This window comes from Thunnus thynnus, chromosome 5, assembly GCF_963924715.1.
Source record: "Thunnus thynnus chromosome 5, fThuThy2.1, whole genome shotgun sequence".
NCBI classification, from domain to species: Eukaryota; Metazoa; Chordata; class Actinopteri; order Scombriformes; family Scombridae; genus Thunnus; species Thunnus thynnus.
Genome location: NC_089521.1, coordinates 20,692,968 through 20,715,685, shown reverse-complemented (window position 1 = coordinate 20,715,685; position 22,718 = coordinate 20,692,968). Strand labels below are relative to the sequence as shown.

The window sequence follows — 22,718 nt, the reverse complement described above, 5'->3', positions numbered from 1 at the left end:
CTCACTGAAAAGCAGCTAATTTAAAATGTACTCAGAAAAAAGTAACTGATTTACTGTGAGAAAATTATTTAATGTGATTTTATTGAAGTTTATTAAATGTGATTTTATCATGCAGTTGAGAGGTTTAAACTAGATTATATTTTGAAAAACTGCATAAAGGGAGGCCAGATAAGTTCTACTTGGCTGACTTTAACGCAGTGAAGTTACTGTGTTAAAGTTCTCCATATGATTTTGCAAGTACACAGAAATACTTTGTTATACTAAAGGAAAAAATTTAATTAGTTACTGTACATTCACCCTTGATATACTATGGAATAATTCACATTAATTCACATTTTACTCAGTTTATTTCAACTGTACCATCTCTTCACAGCTAAACAGTGCCCATCCAACATGGTTTATGAGGAAAGTGGTTCTCCTTGCATGGATACTTGCACATACTCGGACACAAGTTCATTGTGTGAGGATCACAAAATGGACGGCTGCTTTTGTCCTCCTGGTTAGTGCTCTTCACATGTGAACCCATGTTTGTCACTACATAATACTGCTTATAATTTCCTGTTTCACTTATAATTACACTTTTATATAACTGTGACCTCCAATGTCACACATTTCTATTTCAGGAACTGTGTTTGATGATATTTCCATGAGAGGGTGCATTGCTCAATCTGAATGTCAGTGCAAGCATGACAAAATCTATAACTCTGGTGACGTCCACCGACAGGACAGAAAGAATTGGTAAGTCAAATACTTTATAATATTAGCATAATGAATTATCTGGTCTCATTAATCATGTGTAATTTTTTGTAAACCTCAAACTGTTTGTGTTGTTTCAGTACATGTTCTGAAGGAAGATGGGTTTGTGAAAGCCTTCAAATGCCTGCTACATGTGCTGTTGAAGAGGGTTCACATGTAACTACCTTTGATGGGAAAACTTTCACCTTCCACGGAGACTGTTATTACACCTTGGCCAAGGTGGAAAACAAGGTGAATGATTCATATTCATACAATTCACTTGGAGAAAATATATAATCAGTTGATGTAAAATAAATCCAATGTTACTTATGTAGTTGTTCTCGTACTGTGTATATTTCAGAATGATGCTAGTCCAAAGTTCACCATCCTGGTACAGTTGGTGCCATGTGCAAACCAAGAGTTTGACACTTGTCTTAAGGCCCTTAAAATCCTGCTGAACAATGACAGAAACAATGTGAGTTAAAGCCTGTCACTTAAGATGACTGTCGACTGTTATTGATTCACATATATCTGCAACACTCAAATGATCAATTCTGTTTATATTCAGGTATTAATGTTCACTTCTGATGGGGCAGTAAAGCAGAATATGCAGACCATTAGTTTGCCGTACCACTCAGGTAGGTCATACAGTATGAAACTGAATTAAATATATTATTTTCATCCTTCATTCATATTATACTATTGTTTGTATTTCTTTTCTTTCAAAGGTGACATCAACATATTCCATGCTTCATCCTTTCACATTTTGCTCCAGACAAGTTTTGGATTGCAAATTCAAATCCAGCACGTGCCTGTCATGCAAGTGTATGTCAGCCTGGACCAGAGCTACAAATCAAAGACACGTGGTAAATTTTACATTTTTCCTTACATGACGCATTGGTATCATCAAAAATATGTCAGAATACTGTCTGATTCTAAAATATTTGGCATCATCAGGTTTGTGTGGTAACTACAACATGATCCTGTCTGATGACATGAAGACTCCTCAGGGGATTGTGGAGGGAACAGCAGCCACTTTTAGTAACTCCTGGAAAACTAACCTCATGTGCCAAGACACAGAGGAAAGACTTGATGACCCCTGTTCCCTCAGTGTAGAAAATGGTAAACAATTCTGGTTGCTTATTCTACTGGTTATCTGGTGATTTAAACACTGATATCTTGTCTGCAAGTATTTTATATTTAAGGCTATTAGACAGTTGAACACCGTAGTTGACTTTGAAAATAAAAGAATTACTATTTCTTCACTCTCAGAGGGATACGCCAAACATTGGTGCGCCTTGCTAATAAGTGCAAATAGTACCTTCGCGCAGTGCCATTCAGAGGTGGATCCTGAGATGTATTACAAGGTACAGCAAAACATTTTCTGTTGGCCTTTAGTTGAATTAAATTGCAATGAGACTGTCATTTTCCAAAAGTGTTTGGTGTCTTCTGCAGCGGTGTATTTATGCAACCTGTAACTGCGAGAAGAGTGAGGCCTGTCTGTGTGCCGTCTTGTCCTCCTATGCACGAGCTTGTGCATCTAAGGGAGTGTTCTTGACAAATTGGAGAGACGATGTGTGTGGTAAGGATTTTCATCAGTGTAACTAGGTAAATTTGATGATCCCGAATAGAGTGAGACACACAAAGAAGCATAAGTTTGAATACGGCTTTATTTCCGGCTGGGGTCCTGTCACATGCAAATACAATGAGCAACAAGCAAACTTAGCAGGGATCTTTTATACCTTGCCATGTCTTCAACATATATGTTATCAGTCGACTTCTCCTTAGTATGTTGAATTATGATATGGACCTGTCAACATGTCAGACATCTTGGCGCCGTTCCTATCAAGCTACTGAGTTTACACATAAGGGCCCCACACTAGATGTTATTCCACATTTGTCTTTATGACACATGAACATGGTGCCTCAACTAAAGGTTTCTTACATTCCTTAAGATGCATACAACACAAAGAAAATACCTAATATCAGTTAGTTATTCATAAAACTGTTAAATAACCATTCTCATATCATGCACAAAACAGATAAATACACAAGGAGCTGCCCAGCATCTCAGACCTTCTCTTACAAGCATCAGAGATGCCAGTTGACGTGTAGATCACTGGGCTCAGAGCAGCAGAGCTGCACTTCTGACTTCTTGCCTGTGGATGGCTGCTCCTGTCCTGAGGGTCTCTACCTAAATGAAAATGGCAAATGCGTCCCCATGGCAAAATGTCCCTGCTACCACAACGAAGTCTACATCAAGCCAGGAAAGTCTATAAACATGAAGGACGAGCACTGGTTAGTCAGTTGTTTCCATTTCAGTGACATCAGACCTCAAATCAATTATCCTAGACTGATGATTTTACTTTATAGGAAGTGAACTTTTAGACTTTAAGTCCCCTTGTGTTATATGCTATAACTTTTGTGTCTTCTTCTAGTGTGTGCACTAATGGAAAGCTTCATTGCCGTTCTTGGGGACCCCGCTCATCAGGTAAGTTTTTTTTTTTTTTCAAATACAACACAAGCATATTGTTGATACAATATATATGAAATCAGTTTCTACTTCAGTTACAGCATGCTCCTCTCCGAAAGTGTTCTTCAACTGCTCCACTGCTGGCAAAGGAGAGCTTGGACTACAGTGTGCTCGAACTTGTTTAAATCTGGACAGCGATGATTGTGTGAGCCATTTTTGCCACTATGTCCAAATTTACCTCTCACTCACAAATGACTAGATCTAATATGTATTTCCTGAATTTAATGGTGGACAGTATATTACACTGAAGATGCAATGTTTTCTTTTGCTGTGATCTTCTTATCCTTCCAGGACTCCACAGAGTGTAAATCAGGCTGTCGCTGTCCATTAGGCCTTGTTGATGATGGCAAAGGTTCCTGTGTGAAAGAACATGAATGTCCATGTCAGCACAATGGGCATCTCTATCTCCGTGGAACACGAATTCCTAACAAGTGCAACACCTGGTATGACCTTGTTTAGATCAGACCATGATAAACAAATATAATATACGTCTGAGTGTTTTACTTCATTATAGTACTAACAACACTGTTATATTTACTATTTTTTAACACACCTAGCACCTGCAAAAGTGGAAAATGGGAGTGCACAGAGAAAAAATGCTCAGGAACCTGCGTTATTTATGGAAGTGGTCATTACAACACATTTGATCAGCGAACATATGGGTTTCAAGGACATTGTGCCTATGTTGCAATGAAGGTAAACAATGGATGTCAAAATCATCCAAATAATAGTTTTGCTCACTTTCTTCTGCTCACCACCCTTCATCTCAGAAATGAATAGATATGACATTCATAGAATTATGACTTACCGTTATTCTTTAACATCAGTATTAAAAGGCAGTCAATATATGACGTATGAAAAAACTTTTGCCTGAATTACGCTATGTTTACCTTCATTCACTTTAAGATGACTGTTTCTCATAATAAGGAATATGAATAAAAGTGCAGATAATTATACAATCTATCACTCTTTTAAGAACAAATGTGGTAATAAAACAGTGCAGGACAACTTTGGAGTTATCACAGAAAATGTACCATGCGGCACTACTGGCACCACATGCTCCAAAACTGTCCGAATCCAACTGGGGGTAAGACTTCATACAAAACCTGACATTAAAGTAATATATCAAACAACAATATCTACATTGCAATAAAAGCAACATAAACCTCCTTAATATTACAGCGAATGGAAGTTAAACTGTCAAAAGGTAAATATGAAGAGACGGACCTGGGATATGGCAGTCAGATTCAGTACAAAATAAGAAGGGTTGGCTTGTATCTGGTCATAGAATCTGCCATTGGTCTGGCAGTGATGTGGGATCGCAAAACAACTGTTCGCATCCTGTTGGAACCACAGCACAGGGTGAGTCAAAGTTTAACTGAACACTAAATTGTTTTAGTGATGATGAATGATGAAAATTTTAAAACTAGATTTTTGAGACGCTGTGCGTTTCTTTGCTCATCTGCAATATCACTGTCTTGGTTCTAGTGCCACTAAAGCTTGGTACAGCAATGGTATTGATACAGAGTACCATTGCTGAAATCCTTGAACCACTTATTAAAATATTTCATAACATATTAAGTCAATATAATAGAATATTCTGTTTGTCAATATTATACAGTTATAATAATTCCTGCCTGTTCCTTGTTATGAGAAAGACTATCAATATTGAATATCGTCCCTATATGTAAAATAACTCTGTGACTCTTTTGTTTGGCTGTACAGGGAGAGGTATGTGGCTTGTGTGGAGATTTTGATGGTGATGGACAGAGTGAGTTTACCACCCAAGGTCAGCTGACAGTGAGCAATCCGTTAGAATTTGCTCACAGCTGGAAAGTGTCCAGCACTTGCCCAGATGTGGAAGCGAATGTAGATCCTTGTGGAGCAACACCCAATCGACATCACTGGGCAAAAATGATGTGCAGCATTATAACTGGAGATACGTTCAAAAACTGCCGCAATAAGGTAATGACATATTTGTTTCTGATTTATCATTATTTCAATTTCCATGATTTAAAATATTAAAATCGTTTTTTAAAAATCTATCTTACATTTTGATAACTGAACAGGTAGATCCTCGTCCATTTTATGACAACTGTGTGAAAGATTCCTGTGCCTGTGACACTGGAGGAGACTGTGAATGTTTCTGCTCAGCAGTTGCAGCTTATGCTCAAGCTTGTAATGAGGCTGGTGTCTGTGTTGCATGGAGAACTCCAGAAATCTGTCGTAAGTAATCAAACTTAAATTAAATTGAGGTCTTTCAGCCTTTTCTGTCTCAAAACCCAGTTTTTAGATCCCCAAATTCTTATAACCCCAGGAGCACTGACCCCAGAAACTGTGAGATTTTTCAAAATGTGTGTGATGTTTTCTTGGTTGTGTTATTCTTTCCTTTATAAACAGGGTGTCTAATATTCTGCCGTTTATTTTTTCCTCTAAATATATATCTAAATATATTGAGACATTAGCCACATTTACTCATCTTGAAAATGTGAAATATATATATATATATATATATATATATATATATATATATATATATATTTACACCAAATTTAATCAAAGTTAAAATAGTTTATGTACATAATAGCTTTACTCTTAAATACTCTTAAATTCTGTGTAATTTAGTCTAACAAAATGTAACTGAGTGTTTTTAGCTTTTAGTTTTATGGGTTTTCTTTTTTTTTTTTTTTTTCAAAATTGCCTTCAAGTTTGTTATTCAACATTGAGCATTTTACCAAAATATCTATGATACTTTATGTCATTTGTAGAAAGTGATAACTTCCTACATTTATCTAGAACTAAATGCAATTCTTGGGCCTACAAGAAATGTAATGCCAAAATGTTTTAGGTGGAATTTAAGTTTGATATCTCTTTCATTGAGTGACACTTTATTACAGAGATTGCATTGGTCAACATTTCCTTTATTTAAAAACATATCTTGTATCTTTTCATTCTAGCTGTCTTTTGTGACTACTACAATGACCCGGATGAATGCAAGTGGCACTACAATCCTTGTCTCACACCTTGCTACAAGACCTGTTTGAATCCACAAGGAAATTGCAGCAACCCTATACCCAACCTGGAAGGTAAGAGGTCAATTCACAACATGCTGTCTTATCTTAAATCTGATAAATGTGTTTTATGTTAAAATTTTTGAATGCTGAGCTGATCCTATTTGGTAGGAGGAGGATTTTAATATGTTAATATGTGTTAACATATTAAAAGAGACCAGGCCAGTTTCAGTTTCCAAGATTTTAAAAAACAATTAATAACAATGCTCCTATTGTGAAAACATAATGTATGATACTTTATGCTCTGATTTTAACAGGCTGTTACCCTGTGTGCCCAGAGGATGAGCCCATATTTGATGAGAAGAAGCAGAAATGTGTGGAGGAGTGTGAACCCTCTACTACAACTGGGGGGCCAAAAACAGCCACAAGATCTACGACCCCGACTGCCACACCTCCTATTACAACAGAGGAGCCACCCACAACCACAAAATCTACAACCACACCAACAGAACCCCCAACTATAACACAAGGGACAACCACAAAATCTACAACTTCATCAAGTGAACCCCCTACTACAACTCTGTGTATTACAACATGTGAGTGGTCAGAATGGTATGATGTACATAGCCCAGAAGAGGACAAAGGTGACTGGGAAACATATGAGAACATCAAAAATAGTGGTAAACAAATATGTGAAAGTCCCAAAGAAATTGATTGTAGATTTGCAGATAAACCTGAGCGTGATTTCAATGCCTCTGTGTGTGAAACTCGCCAAGTTGTTACCTGTGATGTGGGATATGGCTTAATATGTAGAAAAGAGGACCAGATAAGACATCCATTTAAGTGCTTCAACTATAAGATCAGAGTTTGTTGTGAGAAATGTGCTGCACTTCCTACTACAATTGAGGGGCCAACTACAGCCACAAGATCTACAACCCTGACCGTCGTACATCCTGTGACAACTGAGGGACCAACCACAACACAGGGGCCAACCACAACGACAAAATCTAAAACCCCGACTGCCATACCTCCTACTACAACTGAGAGGCCAACCACAACCACAAAATCTACAGCCCCGACCGCCGTACCCCCTACTACAACTGAGGGAACAACCACAACAGAGGGGCCAACCACAACAGAGGAGCCAAGCACAATGACAAAATCTACATCCCCGACTGCCGCACCTCCTACTACAACTGAGGGGCCGACCACAATCACAAGATCTACAACCCTGACTGCCGTACGTCCTATGACAACTGAGGGACCAACCACAGCAGAGGGGCCAACCACAACGACAAAATCTACAACCCCGACCGCTGTACCTCCTATGACAACTGAGGGAACAACCACAACAGAGGGGCCAACCACAACAGAGGAGCCAAGCACAATGACAAAATCTACATCCCCAACTGCCGCACCTACTACTACAACTGAGGGGCTGACCACAATCACAAGATCTACAATCCTGACTGCCGTACGTCCTATGACAACTGAGGGACCAACCACAGCAGAGGGGCCAACCACAACGACAAAATCTACAACCCCGACCGCTGTACCTCATATGACAACTGAGGGGCCAACCACAACAACAAAATCTAAAATCCCAACCGCTGTACCCCCTACTACAATTGAGGGGCCAACCACAGCCACAAGATCTACACACCCAACTGCCACACAACCTACTACAACTGAGGGGCCAAGCACAGACACAAGATCTACACACCCAACTGCCACACAACCTACTACAACTGAGGGGCCAAGCACAGCCACAAGATCTACCACCTCGCCAACAGAACCCCCAACTACAACTAAAGGGACCACTTCTGCCAGTACTCCATGTATTACAACATGTGAGTGGTCAGAATGGTATGATGTACATAGCCCAGAAGAGGACAAAGGTGACTGGGAAACATATGAGAACATCAAAAATAGTGGTAAACAAATATGTGAAAGTCCCAAAGAAATTGATTGTAGATTTGCAGATAAACCTGAGCGTGATTTCAATGCCTCTGTGTGTGAAACTCGCCAAGTTGTTACCTGTGATGTGGGATATGGCTTAATATGTAGAAAAGAGGACCAGATAAGACATCCATTTAAGTGCTTCAACTATAAGATCAGAGTTTGTTGTGAGAAATGTGCTGCACTTCCTACTACAATTGAGGGGCCAACTACAGCCACAAGATCTACAACCCTGACCGTCGTACATCCTGTGACAACTGAGGGACCAACCACAACACAGGGGCCAACCACAACGACAAAATCTAAAACCCCGACTGCCATACCTCCTACTACAACTGAGAGGCCAACCACAACCACAAAATCTACAGCCCCGACCGCCATACCCCCTACTACAACTGAGGGAACAACCACAACAGAGGGGCCAACCACAACAGAGGAGCCAAGCACAATGACAAAATCTACATCCCCGACTGCCGCACCTCCTACTACAACTGAGGGGCCGACCACAATCACAAGATCTACAACCCTGACTGCCGTACGTCCTATGACAACTGAGGGACCAACCACAGCAGAGGGGCCAACCACAACGACAAAATCTACAACCCCGACCGCTGTACCTCCTATGACAACTGAGGGAACAACCACAACAGAGGGGCCAACCACAACAGAGGAGCCAAGCACAATGACAAAATCTACATCCCCGACTGCCGCACCTCCTACTACAACAGAGGGGCCGACCACAGCCACAAGATCTACAACGCTGACTGCCGTACGTCCTATGACAACTGAGGGACCAACCACAGCAGAGGGGCCAACCACAACGACAAAATCTAAAACCCCGACTGCCATACCTCCTACTACAACTGAGAGGCCAACCACAACCACAAAATCTACAGCCCCGACCGCCATACCCCCTACTACAACTGAGGGAACAACCACAACAGAGGGGCCAACCACAACAGAGGAGCCAAGCACAATGACAAAATCTACATCCCCGACTGCCGCACCTACTACTACAACTGAGGGGCTGACCACAATCACAAGATCTACAACCCTGACTGCCGTACGTCCTATGACAACTGAGGGACCAACCACAGCAGAGGGGCCAACCACAACGACAAAATCTAAAACCCCGACTGCCATACCTCCCACTACAACTGAGAGGCCAACCACAACCACAAAATCTACAGCCCCGACCGCCGTACCCCCTACTACAACTGAGGGAACAACCACAACAGAGGGGCCAACCACAACAGAGGAGCCAAGCACAATGACAAGATCTACATCCCCGACTGCCGCACCTCCTACTACAACCGAGGGGCCGACCACAATCACAAGATCTACAACCCTGACTGCCGTACGTCCTATGACAACTGAGGGACCAACCACAGCAGAGGGGCCAACCACAACGACAAAATCTACAACCCCGACCGCTGTACCTCCTATGACAACTGAGGGAACAACCACAACAGAGGGGCCAACCACAACAGAGGAGCCAAGCACAATGACAAAATCTACATCCCCGACTGCCGCACCTCCTACTACAACAGAGGGGCCGACCACAGCCACAAGATCTACAACGCTGACTGCCGTACGTCCTATGACAACTGAGGGACCAACCACAGCAGAGGGGCCAACCACAACGACAAAATCTAAAACCCCGACTGCCATACCTCCTACTACAACTGAGAGGCCAACCACAACCACAAAATCTACAGCCCCGACCGCCATACCCCCTACTACAACTGAGGGAACAACCACAACAGAGGGGCCAACCACAACAGAGGAGCCAAGCACAATGACAAAATCTACATCCCCGACTGCCGCACCTACTACTACAACTGAGGGGCTGACCACAATCACAAGATCTACAATCCTGACTGCCGTACGTCCTATGACAACTGAGGGACCAACCACAGCAGAGGGGCCAACCACAACGACAAAATCTAAAACCCCGACTGCCATACCTCCTACTACAACTGAGAGGCCAATCACAACCACAAAATCTACAGCCCCGACCGCCGTACCCCCTACTACAACTGAGGGAACAACCACAACAGAGGGGCCAACCACAACAGAGGAGCCAAGCACAATGACAAGATCTACATCCCCGACTGCCGCACCTCCTACTACAACCGAGGGGCCGACCACAATCACAAGATCTACAACCCTGACTGCCGTACGTCCTATGACAACTGAGGGACCAACCACAGCAGAGGGGCCAACCACAACGACAAAATCTACAACCCCGACCACTGTACCTCCTATGACAACTGAGGGGCCAACCACAACAACAAAATCTAAAACCCCAACCGCTGTACCCCCTACTACAATTGAGGGGCCAACCACAGCCACAAGATCTACACACCCAACTGCCACACAACCTACTACAACTGAGGGGCCAAGCACAGCCACAAGATCTACCACCTCGCCAACAGAACCCCCAACTACAACTAAAGGCACCACTTCTGCCAGTACTCCATGTATTACAACATGTGAGTGGTCAGAATGGTATGATGTACATAATCCAGAAGAGGACAAAAGTGACTGGGAAACATATGAGAACATCAAAAATAATGGTAAACAAATATGTGAAAATCCCAAAGAAATTGATTGTAGATTTGCAGATAAACCTAAGCATGATTTCAATGCCTCTGTGTGTGAAACTCGCCAAGTTGTTACCTGTGATGTGGGATATGGCTTAATATGTAGAAAAGAGGACCAGATAAGACATCCATTTAAGTGCTTCAACTATAAGATCAGAGTTTGTTGTGAGAAATGTGCTGCCCTTCCTACTACAACTGAGGGGCCGACCACAGCCACAAGATCTACAACGCTGACTGCCGTACGTCCTATGACAACTGAGGGACCAACCACAGCAGAGGGGCCAACCACAACGACAAAATCTAAAACCCTGACTGCCATACCTCCTACTACAACTGAGAGGCCAATCACAACCACAAAATCTACAGCCCCGACCGCCGTACCCCCTACTACAACTGAGGGAACAACCACAACAGAGGGGCCAACCACAACAGAGGAGCCAAGCACAATGACAAAATCTACATCCCCGACTGCCGCACCTCCTACTACAACCGAGGGGCCGACCACAATCACAAGATCTACAACCCTGACTGCCGTACGTCCTATGACAACTGAGGGACCAACCACAGCAGAGGGGCCAACCACAATGACAAAATCTACAACCCCGACCGCTGTACCTCCTATGACAACTGAGGGGCCAACCACAACAACAAAATCTAAAACCCCAACTGCTGTACCCCCTCCTACAATTGAGGCGCCAACCACAGCCACAAGATCTACACACCCAACTGCCACACAACCTACTACAACTGAGGGGCCAACCACAGCCACACCTGAGGGGCCAACCACCACCACAACATCTACAACTCCTACCGCCATACCTCCTACTACAACTGAAGGGCCAACTACTGTTTCCACAACTTCAACAACATTTGAACCACCTGTCACTAGTTCCCCATCCACAGTGTATCAAACTCGCTCCGTTATCAGCACCCAGACAACACCAGCATCTGAAACTACACCATCAACAATAATCACACTGAGTTCGACAACACAATGCTTCTGTGTAGTTAATGGCAAGCATTATAGGCCAGGTAAGAAATTAAATAAAGTTATTATGTTTACAACAAGCTATATGAGTTTGTTTTTTTAAAGATCTACCACTGTTTATTCAAGTATTCCTCTTTTTTCTCACCTTTAGGGGAGGTAATACTTGACATGGAACACATTGGATCAGGTGCATGTCTCACAATGATATGTTCTGATATTTGTGAGATTAGCAACAAGACTGAACTTTGCAGGCCAACGCCTTTGCCTACACCCACACCCACACCTCCTGTACCTACCTGCCCTGAATGGGATGTAGCAGTAAGAATCTTAATTTATCTAGCACATCAAAATATACTATTTATGTTATAGTACTTAGATTGTATTTTCTCTTTTTTTCATTTTACACCAGCAAAATGAGACGTTCTTACTGTGCAACTGCACCTTAGCAAGATGCATTGAGAACAATACAATTGAAATAATTCCTTATGAATGTCCACCCCTTGAACCCATCACTTGTACCAATGGAAAGAAACCTGTTCTTGTGTATGATGAGAATTACTGCTGTCAACATTACGTTTGTGATTGTAAGTTATTCTGTGGTTAAAAGGATACATGACATATTTATTGACTTATGCTTTTCTGTTAAATACATTTTTGATTAGAACTTTAAACTTTTTTTGTTTCTTTTCAGGTGTATGTGAAGGCTGGGGAGATCCTCATTACATCACATTTGATGGACTCTTCTACAGTTATCAAGGAAACTGTACTTATGTCTTGATGGAAGAGATGTTACCAAAGCATAATTTGAAGATATATATTGATAATGTCTTTTGTGATCCCACTGACGATGTTTCCTGTCCACGATCTATAATTATATCATATAGATCGCAAATTATCACACTCAAGAATCATAACCTTAACCTTGGAGAAGCAGAATTGAGGGTAAAACAATATTTGATCATGTGGAAGTCTTATCTCATGACCATTCCTTAAATTTACCAGACTAACTTTGAGTAGATTATTACTGTCAATGTAGATGGAATAGCAATGATTGATCCTTGTCCTTTTGTCATACTATATATATATTATTTTTTGTTATCATATTTTTCCCTTTAGGCTCTAATAGATGGAGTAAGTCTGAAACTACCTTATTCACAACAAGGTGTGAAGATCATGAATTCTGGCATTACCATGGTTTTGGAGATCTCTCACCTAAAAGTGATCATTACATTTGGAATAACTGGCTTCAGTGTGACCCTTCCATATCAATACTTTGGCAACAATACACAGGGCCATTGTGGTAAAATCATCTCTCTCTCCAGTGGCCACATTATTAAATCATTAGTTTGAGGTAAGACAATAATATTAACTATTATGTGACTCTGCTGACAGGAACATGCAACAACAACCAGGCTGATGACTGCATGTTACCTGGAGGCCGGCTGCTGCAAAGTTGTGCTGTGATGGCTGACTATTGGCCTGCATCAGACATTTACAAATCCGACTGTCAGTTACCATTTGTACTCCCCTCCAAAATACCTGAACCCCCACAAATCCTATCTCCATGCAAGCCAGACTCCATTTGTGATCTGCTTAAGAGCAGGTAGACATTCTCTAATCCATTTATTGGTGTTGCTTTATCCCCATAACTTTGATATTTTGCAGTTTTTCTCAGCTTTTTCATTTTATCAAAATATGAACAGTGTTTTTTTGTCATCCAGTTTTGATTTGTGTTTTACTCCCACAGTGTGTTTGCAGAGTGCCATCCCCTTGTCGCTCCTGACAAATTCTACCAAGGTTGTGTTTTTGATAGCTGCCATGTTTCCAACCCAGCGGTGCAGTGCACAAGTTTGCAGACCTATGCTGCTGCCTGTGGGCAGGCCGGAGTTTGTGTGAACTGGAGGAACCACACCACAATGTGTGGTAAGCACCCCCTAATTATTTTACTGTAAACGCTGGGATCAGTGGAGTCAGGAGGGGCAACTCATGTTTTTACATTTAACACACATTGAACAGGCTGTTTTACATTTTATTATATACAGTACGTAGGTAATATGTAGAACCAATTATATTGAGTTCTTTTCTTCATTAACAGCCAGTGACTGCCCATCAAACAAAGTTTACAAGGCATGTGGTCCTGCAGAACAGCCAACCTGTCAAGACAAGTAAGTCTCAACGAAAACGAAGTGTATTCATTTTATGGTTTATTGTAAACATATTTCCTGAGACTAGGATCATAATGGACAATGGCAACTACAATGTATTAAATCAATTGTCTTTTAGACATCTGAAAGGAGTACCATCAACTGTTTTTACAGATTTTGTTCTTTATGATTGCATTTTACAGTCCTATTGATCCAATCATGAACTTCACAACTGAGGGCTGCTTTTGTCCTGATGGAATGAAACTCTTCAACAAAGAGTCCGTCATATGTGTTGATAAGTGTGGTGAGTGTGGTGTATATCCTCTAGTCTTATCATTAAGCTGTTTATTTCATATCACTCATTAAGTCCTACGGGATTGTTAATTTTCCACAATGCTCATTTCCCAACAGGATGTCTTGATCCTGAGGGCATTCCTCGTGAGGTGAGCCAAGTCTTCTACTCAGTTAAAATCCCAGCTGTGTTGTTTACTTGTTGCAAGAGACAATTAACTCACTAATGTGGTTTATTCTTTCAGGTAAATGAAAGGTTTGAGTACATGTGCCAAAACTGCACCTGTGATGAGTCCACCAAGACTGTGACTTGCAAGCCTAAGGTGTGCCCAGTACCATCTATAACAAATTGCACTGGTCCAGGGTTCGTCCTTGTCAACCAAACTAGTCCATCAGACTCCTGCTGTACTTCCTATGTCTGCCGTAAGACATGTAGCATCATTTTTCTTTCAGAGTTTTCAGAATGCTTTACATTTATATCCATTCTTAACGATGGCTGTTAGCTATTTACTCTCACCATTTTATCATCTCCACAGAGTGTCGCAGCAATACTTGCCCAGTCAACATCATGAAATGTCCAGTTGGATATCGGCCAACTGTTAGTGTTCCAGAGGGAAAATGCTGTCCAGAACATACATGTGGTGAGTGCTCGAATTCACAGTTCAACTTCATATAAACCCTAATGACTGCATTGATACTTTCGCATGACTTTCATTGACTTGGCTCACGTCTTCATTCTAGATCCTGAGAGGGTTTGTGTCCACAAACACATTGAATACCAGGTAAATAAGTTGTTGAATAAGTTTGTCACATAATTCATTAATATATCACTTTTGTCATTTAATGATTTCTGCCGCACTTTAAGGTCTGTATGGCTGAAAACATGAGTTTGAACACATTTCCTCTCTATTTTCTAGCCTGGTGCTTCAATTCTTGGGAATCTATGTCAGAATTGTACCTGTACCAATGAGGTGGACCCCAAATCCAGTCTATTGAAAATGACTTGTAAGCTTCTGTTGTGTGAGGAAAAATGTTACAAGGTATGAGAAATTACATCCATTATTTTCATGTACACAAAAATTACAAGAGTGAACTCGTAAAACTGGACTTGGCGACTTATTCCTCCTTTTTTCTCAGGGTTATGAATATGTGAAAACGGATTCAGATATATGCTGTGGGAGGTGTGTACAGACACACTGTGTCTTAAATGTTAATGGTACTGAAAAATTATTGAAGGTAAGTTGGATCATCTCTGTTGGCTATGCCTTTACATGTTCAAGTTTAATAGCCAAAAGTATCTCAGTATTTTGATATCTGCATGTGCTCCTGCTCTTCAGCAAGGAGAAACCTGGTCACCACCTGGGAATATGTGTGAGCATTACACCTGTGTTAAGAGTGGTGAGACTTTAATAACCATGCGTTCACACATTGTCTGCCCGCAATTCCAGGAGAGCAACTGCCAACCTGTAAGTTATCACTTTCAACAAATTCATCTGGATTGACTGTGTCTTTGAGAATAAAAATTTACTATGAAAGAAACTCTATTGATGTTGTATATTCCCCTCCTCAGGACACAATTCAAACTGCAGCAAATGGCTGTTGTAAAACTTGTGAGTATCTTTGACATTTTCTTTACTTTTGAATAGAATGTAATTACATAAAACAAGCTAACTGTGTGTTTCTTTTGAAAAGGTGTGGAGAAGGAGAAGGCCTGCAAGTTAGTATCCATGAAAACCCGTATTAAACACAAGGACTGTTGGTCTAAGGAGGAGGTAGATGTTCCATATTGTGAGGGATCCTGCAACACTTTCACCAAGTAAGGATGATATTACATTATAAGAATAATAAAAATACAATATTAGAACATTTCTCATTCCTCTGGAAAGTCATAAAACCATAAATATTTGGACATTTTAAAAATGCTTAGGTATAGTTTGTAAAAATTTCAAGTTAATTGATTAAGTTAATTAATCCCACCTCTGCTTTCTTCAGGTATTCTAGAGCAGCAGGTGCTATGCGGCATTCTTGCACATGCTGTAAGGAGACACGCTACAGCAATCGCACTGTTGACTTGCTATGTGTCAATGGAGAAGTGGTTCCTCACACATACATCCATGCGGAGGAGTGTGGCTGTCGCCACACAGACTGCACCACAGCTACAGTATATCCAGCTCGCAAGAGGCGAAGCTTCACACTGGTGTAATTGAAAATCTGTATGGAAAGTTCTTCCCCTATTGCCCTAACAATCATTGCATCTCTTACAATGTAATTGACATTATAGAGAGAGTATTTATCAACTGATCAAATAAAAAGATGCAACTATATTCATGTCTCATCTTTTCTATTTTCTTGTTTAATCAAATTCAAATAAACACATGTTGGTGCCTGATCCATAGCCTGATCAGCAAATAACACACAGACCACCAACATGAAATTAGAATGTCAGAGTGGTGCCCAGAAACGACACAGCAGACTTCTTTGCCAAACTTCATCTAAAAATAATTATGTTTGGAAATGCAGTTTTCCCTCCCTATGAATGACGGCAAGTAACAGACAACTCACGCATCTCTGGATCCTTTGGATAGTAATAATGTTAATGTTTAACCTTTACCACAGCTGAATTACCATATCGATTAAGCGATCAGTAAAGTTATCACCTGACCATAGCCAGTTTAACACATCTAAAGCTGATGACACATTACTTTGAGCTCCTGCTGGAAAATAAAGTGAACAGTGAAAATATTAACCCCTATTTCCCTTTTTACTTCTTTTAGGATGTCATTTTACTTCACATTGACAGTATCATATGCTATATATTCTGTATCAGCTTGTTCCAGCACTTCATTGAAGCTGTATGATGTTTATGCTGGGTAAAATATTCAATTTATTTTTATGAGTTTTAGGGCTTCACCATTATATCAAATACAAATATTCTAGATATCTTGTACACCCTTAGATTTCCCCAAAATTCAGACAGGGATATCTGGTATCTTTGGAATCTGTGTCTAAAAAAGTCATGACTAGGTTTAAAATCTATATTCAACAAAATACATCAAGTTTTATAAGTCTTTCAACAGAATTACTTTTTTCATTCATTTATAATAAACTGGGCCTCATGTGAAGTAACTAAGGCTGTTCCTGGAGCACCACAGTCTGCTGATGAGTTGTAAGTCTCTGTAACAACATGAGCACAGCTGACTCACTAGTGCAGGCAGTGTGTGCACCTTTAGCAGCAGGCCAGACTAAGTCACCTGCTGCTCATCTAGTGGCACTCAAGCACAGGTCATGGCATCTCCTGCTCAAATTATTTCTGAAAAAACATACCAACAAAAAGACATTTAAAATACATTTTGGTATACAGGTGTAATACACTCAATTGGCAGTTTATTAGGTACACCTAGTTGAAATCAATACAGTGCAATACATAATTTCATTTTATGGATATTTGGGCAAAATGAGTCAGGGGGGTATTACCAGGAAATTGGGTAAAATGAGTAAGGGGTAGTCCTCGATCCAGCCATGGTACAATATTTGCTCGGTTGTGTGAATACCTGATTTTTAAGCTCGCCCCACTGATCGTGGTGAATGTGTGTTGGAAATCCAAATTTGAGGGGATAATCACTGAATATTCGTAGACTTGGATGTTGTAGGGTTTGCCTGTGCAGTCGGTGAAATGATCTACAACTACCAATATATACTCATAGCCGCCTTTGCACTTGTCAAGATGAAGGAAGTCCACTGACACAAGCTCGAATGGCTGTGTAGTGACAATGTTTGTATGAGGGCTGGAATTTTTAAACAATGTGTGTTGCAGTTTTACAAATACATTGTATTATACTGACTTTACTATTACCCAATAAATAAATACAAATTACTTGTTGGTTGTTGTGATGTATTTGTGTCGCTCTGCTTATTAAACATTATTTTCACACCACAACATGTGAACATTTTATTTAAAATATTTAAACATTCAAAAAATAGCAATGTCTCCTGTATTCAGCAGAGTTTCTTGATTGGTTCACTCACTCCACGTGAAGGCCATGTAAAGTGTTTTGTTAGGCGGACATAACACTTTACATGGCCTTCCTCGCAATGTTACTGCTTTCATTCACAACACAGCCGTACCGTACTAATATGTCCACACAACCAGATCAGTACAACTAAAGGACAACACATTTTCTGAGAATGTACTCCATTAAAATCAATATTTAAATTTATGTTTTATCTTTTTCTCTTCCTACCAACAGTTATTACTTTTTTTGCACCTCGTGGAACTCATTTGTAATTGGGTCCAACTCACAAACTTACTCACTCACGATAGGGAGGCTGCAGATTCTCCAAAAGGTAAACAATGTAAACATACTAAGAGTAGATTTTTCTGGTTTTCATGTTTTTCATTTCTCTTTGTTAGTACAGAAGTAGATACCAATTTAGATGGTAACATGAGCAGAGAACCTCAGAACTGAAAGACACTTGAAATTCTCAGAAAGATTCACTATGACAGAATCCTGCTAGACAGAGGTTTGCCAGGAACAGCAACACACACAGACACACACACACATATCCATGAACACCCAGTATTCACCTGCCATCATTAGGTTTCAGGTGAATTTTACTGTGTTAACAACTGCGTCAAAGCATCTATTTGCTATGTGTCAGAGCAAGCATTTCTGTTTGCATGAAAGTATGCAAAGACAACACTACATGTACTTACTGTACACGTTACTGCACACAAAAACCAAACAGTGTCTTCTTTGAAGTGTTTTGTGGGAACATCTGACATCATATGAGTTTGGCTACTAGCAGCTGATGTAACTTGTAGCAGACAACGAATGATTAATTTACATGGCCAAATAGCACAGTGCTTGTGAGAAATGTTCATTATTGTGTAATTACTGCACTTGTTCTGTGCATTTTTTTTGCACACATGAACTCCCACATATTACTTACAGCTAGAAACATGGTTCCAATTCTGACATTTTAAACATCTTTTTCTAATGTATGCTTTTATTCAGCTTTTTATATCTGTTATTGTTTTTGAGTGAACCCACCACTGCCAGCTGCTCTGTGAACACAGCAGCAGACTTTGTGTTATTGTGTTCAATCCTCCTTGTCTCCCGTGTGGAGATCAATGAGGAAGAATGCACCAAGCATGCATGCCCCTGACTCTGGGATAAGTGCATATCCGGTGTATTTCTCCCTGACAGAGAGATAATGCAACCTGACGCCTCATTCTTAACCAGAGAGACATGTTGTACATACCGTTCCTGAACAAAGTGGTAACTGCGACTACAACAGGAGGCAAGTGTTTTATTCAGTGCTATTACATTGGGTGAGGTGTATCTTTGGACATCACTGCCCAAACTGGACTGGCCCTCTGCCTCCTTCACGGGAGGGAGTGCTGGAGCAACATCTGTGTGTGTGTGTGTGTGTGTGTGTGTGTGTGTGTGTGTGTGTTGTGCACTGGGCAGTCATGACACGCCATGTGAAATGGAATGAACCGAATTCACCTCGGTGACACAGAGAATTGGCGAGGTGGAGTGGGTGGAGGAACTTGTTCTGTTAGAAATGTATTTAATTTTAATCAAAACATTGTCAACAAGCAACAGCTCAAAATCAACACCAACATTACATTAGTTAACATCATGGACAGCATGTTGGGAAGGGGTTTAAAACCTCACCATCATGTCGCGGGGGGGGGGCTGGAGAACACAGCTAATTTCTGCACTGTTGGTTTGCGAGTTTGAGGCACACAACAAATGTAATCAACCTAGACCAGGCGTGCAGTTGTCATTAGATAATTGGTTGAACAGGGTTTCAAATCTATTGGATAAGGAATCCAAGGGGGGGAGTTGCCATAGTCAGTGTCCAAGTACCACATTCAGATGCGTAATTGATTCACTCTCTGAACACGGTGGAGCCCTTTGGCATAAATGAAGAACTGAATTTGTCATGTATCCTCTGATTTGTCATACTTGATGGATGTTTGTATCTGTACTTTAGGTACTTTTATTTCTGTAACTTTTTAGAAAGCTTTTTGTTCTTTTTGTTTCTGATATAGTGTTAGCCCCTTGGCATTAATGAAGAACTAAATGTGTCATGCTTCCGCTAATTTGTCACATTTGATGGATATTTGTTCTTGGGTTTGTTGTATTTTTATCTATTAAGAGAGGTTTGTGCTCTTTTGTTTTTGACATGGTGTTGTGGGTGTGGCACTTGGACACTGACTATGACAACTCCCACCCTTAGATTCATTATTCATTAGATTTGAAACCCTGCTCAATCAATTATCTAATGACAACTGCATACCTGGTCTTGGTTGATTACATATGTTGTTTGCCACATGTCTTTGTCCACTCTGACTCTGATGAAGACACAGTGGTGTCCAAATGTTAGCCTGTTTGCACAATTAAAGGCCATGAATTAATCAGTGTGCTCCAGTCTCTTCTGTTCTCTGGAAGTCTGCTGTCCTCGAACTGAGAAACACCTGATTTAGCTGCATTTTGCTTGAAGATGCGTGGAGAACCATGTTTTAGCTGCAGTCCAGAAAGTCAGTCAGTGTTGTGTCACCAGAGGGTGTTGGTGTGGGGGGTGTTGGTGTCATCAATCGTGAGCTTCGACTTGCTCTTCTTGCAGCGGAGCATCAAGTCACATGCTGAAAGTGCTCCCACCACTGCTGGCATCTAATCTTGGGCAGCTGTCAGCAGTCTGTGAAGGATGGTTGCTGCTGTACACCTCTCTCTGCATGGTCTTGTCCAAGGCACTCAAAGCATTTTATCCTTATGTTGGGACATATTTTAGTTTCAAAAAAGTCAAACTGATGGGATCTGATAATTTTTTTCTTTTTTATCAGTCTTTCAGTCTGTACTATTTGCTTTTGCTCTCTGGGAGGAAGGGTAGAACACAAACACAGAGGTGATTTTCTCCTAAGGGCTCTATGACTACTGAACTAAACTTAAACTTCCACTTCCACCTGTATATGTACTCATCCTTGCTAATGTTTCATATTACAATCACAATCAATATCTTAATCATACATTCTAGTTATAGAACACTTTTCTAGGTACTCAAAGAAGCTTTACATGACAAATTAGGTAAGCTTTATGTATTTTTGTTTTTACCAACAAGCACTCATAAGTTGTAAGAATTTTGAAAATACAAACTAATTTGAACTGTAAAGGATCAGTTCACTCACACACAAAAAAATTAATTAAAACAAAGCATTGTGAAGGCATATGTGAGGTGTTGACATGATGTGATTTCTGCCCAGTGCTCTGAATTTCAAAGTGAAGAAATTCAAAGAAGCATGGGTAAACGGTGGGAGTAACTATGACTCAATTAAGATCTTTTAAACACTGCCCCTAAGGAGTAAATTCTTAAAACTTTTAATTGGACATTAAATATGATAAATTATTATATTTAATAATTTTCATTTTTGAATAATATTGTAACTTTTAAGTTTTCTTAGTCTATGGCTCAGGTAGTTGAGCAGGTTGGGAAACAATTGTAGGCTTGACAGTTTGATCCTGACCCTGGATTCTCCTGGCCTTATGTCGAGGTTCCTGCTGATGGCCTGGTTCTATGTGAGTCAGTGAATGAGGGGCATTGTCAAACACTTTGTCCACTTAGAAAAGTTATTGTTTAAAGGTTCTATATGTAGTAATCACAAATTAATTCTCATTAGTGACACCTGTGGCTCTTAAACAAGCTGTAGTCGACATCCTGGTGCTGACTACAGCTTAGTCAGACTATTGCAGGTGATGTCTTTTTCCTCACTTACACTTCTCATAATTACATAAAAGATCTCTAACATTGTGTTTTGCACCATGATTCAGCAATGCATCTCTCACTCCCAGTCACCCCACCCCTGCCCAGTTCTGTTAAAATGTTGCTACACCTCATGTACTCTAAGTTGACACTGTAGCTAGAGGATGACAGTAATCAAGGATGTAGTACTACCAGCACATCCTGTGCTATTCATCATCCAGATGCAAGTTATCAGATGACCTTGCTATGAGACACCAACAAACTGGACTGATGCAAAAAGAACAGTTCACAGTTTTAAAAGACATAATGCAGGTTTTGTTGAAAGCACTGTTTGAGCATATAGAGTCGGACCTTTTAGGCAGTGGTTGAGTGACATCCCCATCAACATAGGGACATTTATATTCCTTTAATTTTTTTTTTAACTTGGCCTTGTGATTCTATTAATTGAATGCATGTATGTATGATTTACATTCTGTTACTTTTTTAAAGTGTTATTAGTATTATATTAATGCAAAAGTCTATGTTCATATAGCTAACATTTCGTTATTTGCATTATTAGAATTTTGAATAGTTCAGTAAATATTGTATTGACTTTATTGAGAAGAGAGAGATTTTATTAAAGGATAAGACTTGCCAGAAACGCCTCATAGAACTGCAAATATATTTGTTTAATGGATTTGATTA

At 40.4% G+C, this 22,718-nt stretch overlaps 1 protein-coding gene across 1 annotated transcript in view; it reads left to right on the top strand.

Moving 5' to 3' along the window:
- LOC137183772 (mucin-2-like) overlaps positions 1-22,718 on the top strand; it is a 48,952-nt gene that overhangs the window by 4,488 nt on the left and 21,746 nt on the right. The window contains exons 7-39 of the mRNA XM_067591073.1: positions 374-499; positions 624-738; positions 837-1,004; positions 1,120-1,210; positions 1,304-1,373; positions 1,464-1,601; positions 1,693-1,857; positions 2,008-2,102; positions 2,191-2,335; positions 3,232-3,413; positions 3,560-3,711; positions 3,826-3,964; positions 4,245-4,355; positions 4,451-4,630; positions 4,994-5,233; positions 5,338-5,494; positions 6,226-6,354; positions 6,597-11,876; positions 11,984-11,988; positions 12,949-13,132; positions 13,225-13,435; positions 13,580-13,755; positions 13,928-13,997; positions 14,180-14,280; positions 14,388-14,419; positions 14,513-14,690; positions 14,804-14,908; positions 15,009-15,049; positions 15,185-15,307; positions 15,405-15,503; positions 15,605-15,733; positions 15,838-15,877; positions 15,960-16,039. Of these exons, the coding sequence (XP_067447174.1) occupies positions 374-499; positions 624-738; positions 837-1,004; positions 1,120-1,210; positions 1,304-1,373; positions 1,464-1,601; positions 1,693-1,857; positions 2,008-2,102; positions 2,191-2,335; positions 3,232-3,413; positions 3,560-3,711; positions 3,826-3,964; positions 4,245-4,355; positions 4,451-4,630; positions 4,994-5,233; positions 5,338-5,494; positions 6,226-6,354; positions 6,597-11,876; positions 11,984-11,988; positions 12,949-13,132; positions 13,225-13,435; positions 13,580-13,755; positions 13,928-13,997; positions 14,180-14,280; positions 14,388-14,419; positions 14,513-14,690; positions 14,804-14,908; positions 15,009-15,049; positions 15,185-15,307; positions 15,405-15,503; positions 15,605-15,733; positions 15,838-15,877; positions 15,960-16,039 (9,257 nt within the window). The remainder of the gene's footprint in view (positions 1-373; positions 500-623; positions 739-836; positions 1,005-1,119; positions 1,211-1,303; positions 1,374-1,463; positions 1,602-1,692; positions 1,858-2,007; positions 2,103-2,190; positions 2,336-3,231; positions 3,414-3,559; positions 3,712-3,825; positions 3,965-4,244; positions 4,356-4,450; positions 4,631-4,993; positions 5,234-5,337; positions 5,495-6,225; positions 6,355-6,596; positions 11,877-11,983; positions 11,989-12,948; positions 13,133-13,224; positions 13,436-13,579; positions 13,756-13,927; positions 13,998-14,179; positions 14,281-14,387; positions 14,420-14,512; positions 14,691-14,803; positions 14,909-15,008; positions 15,050-15,184; positions 15,308-15,404; positions 15,504-15,604; positions 15,734-15,837; positions 15,878-15,959; positions 16,040-22,718) is intronic.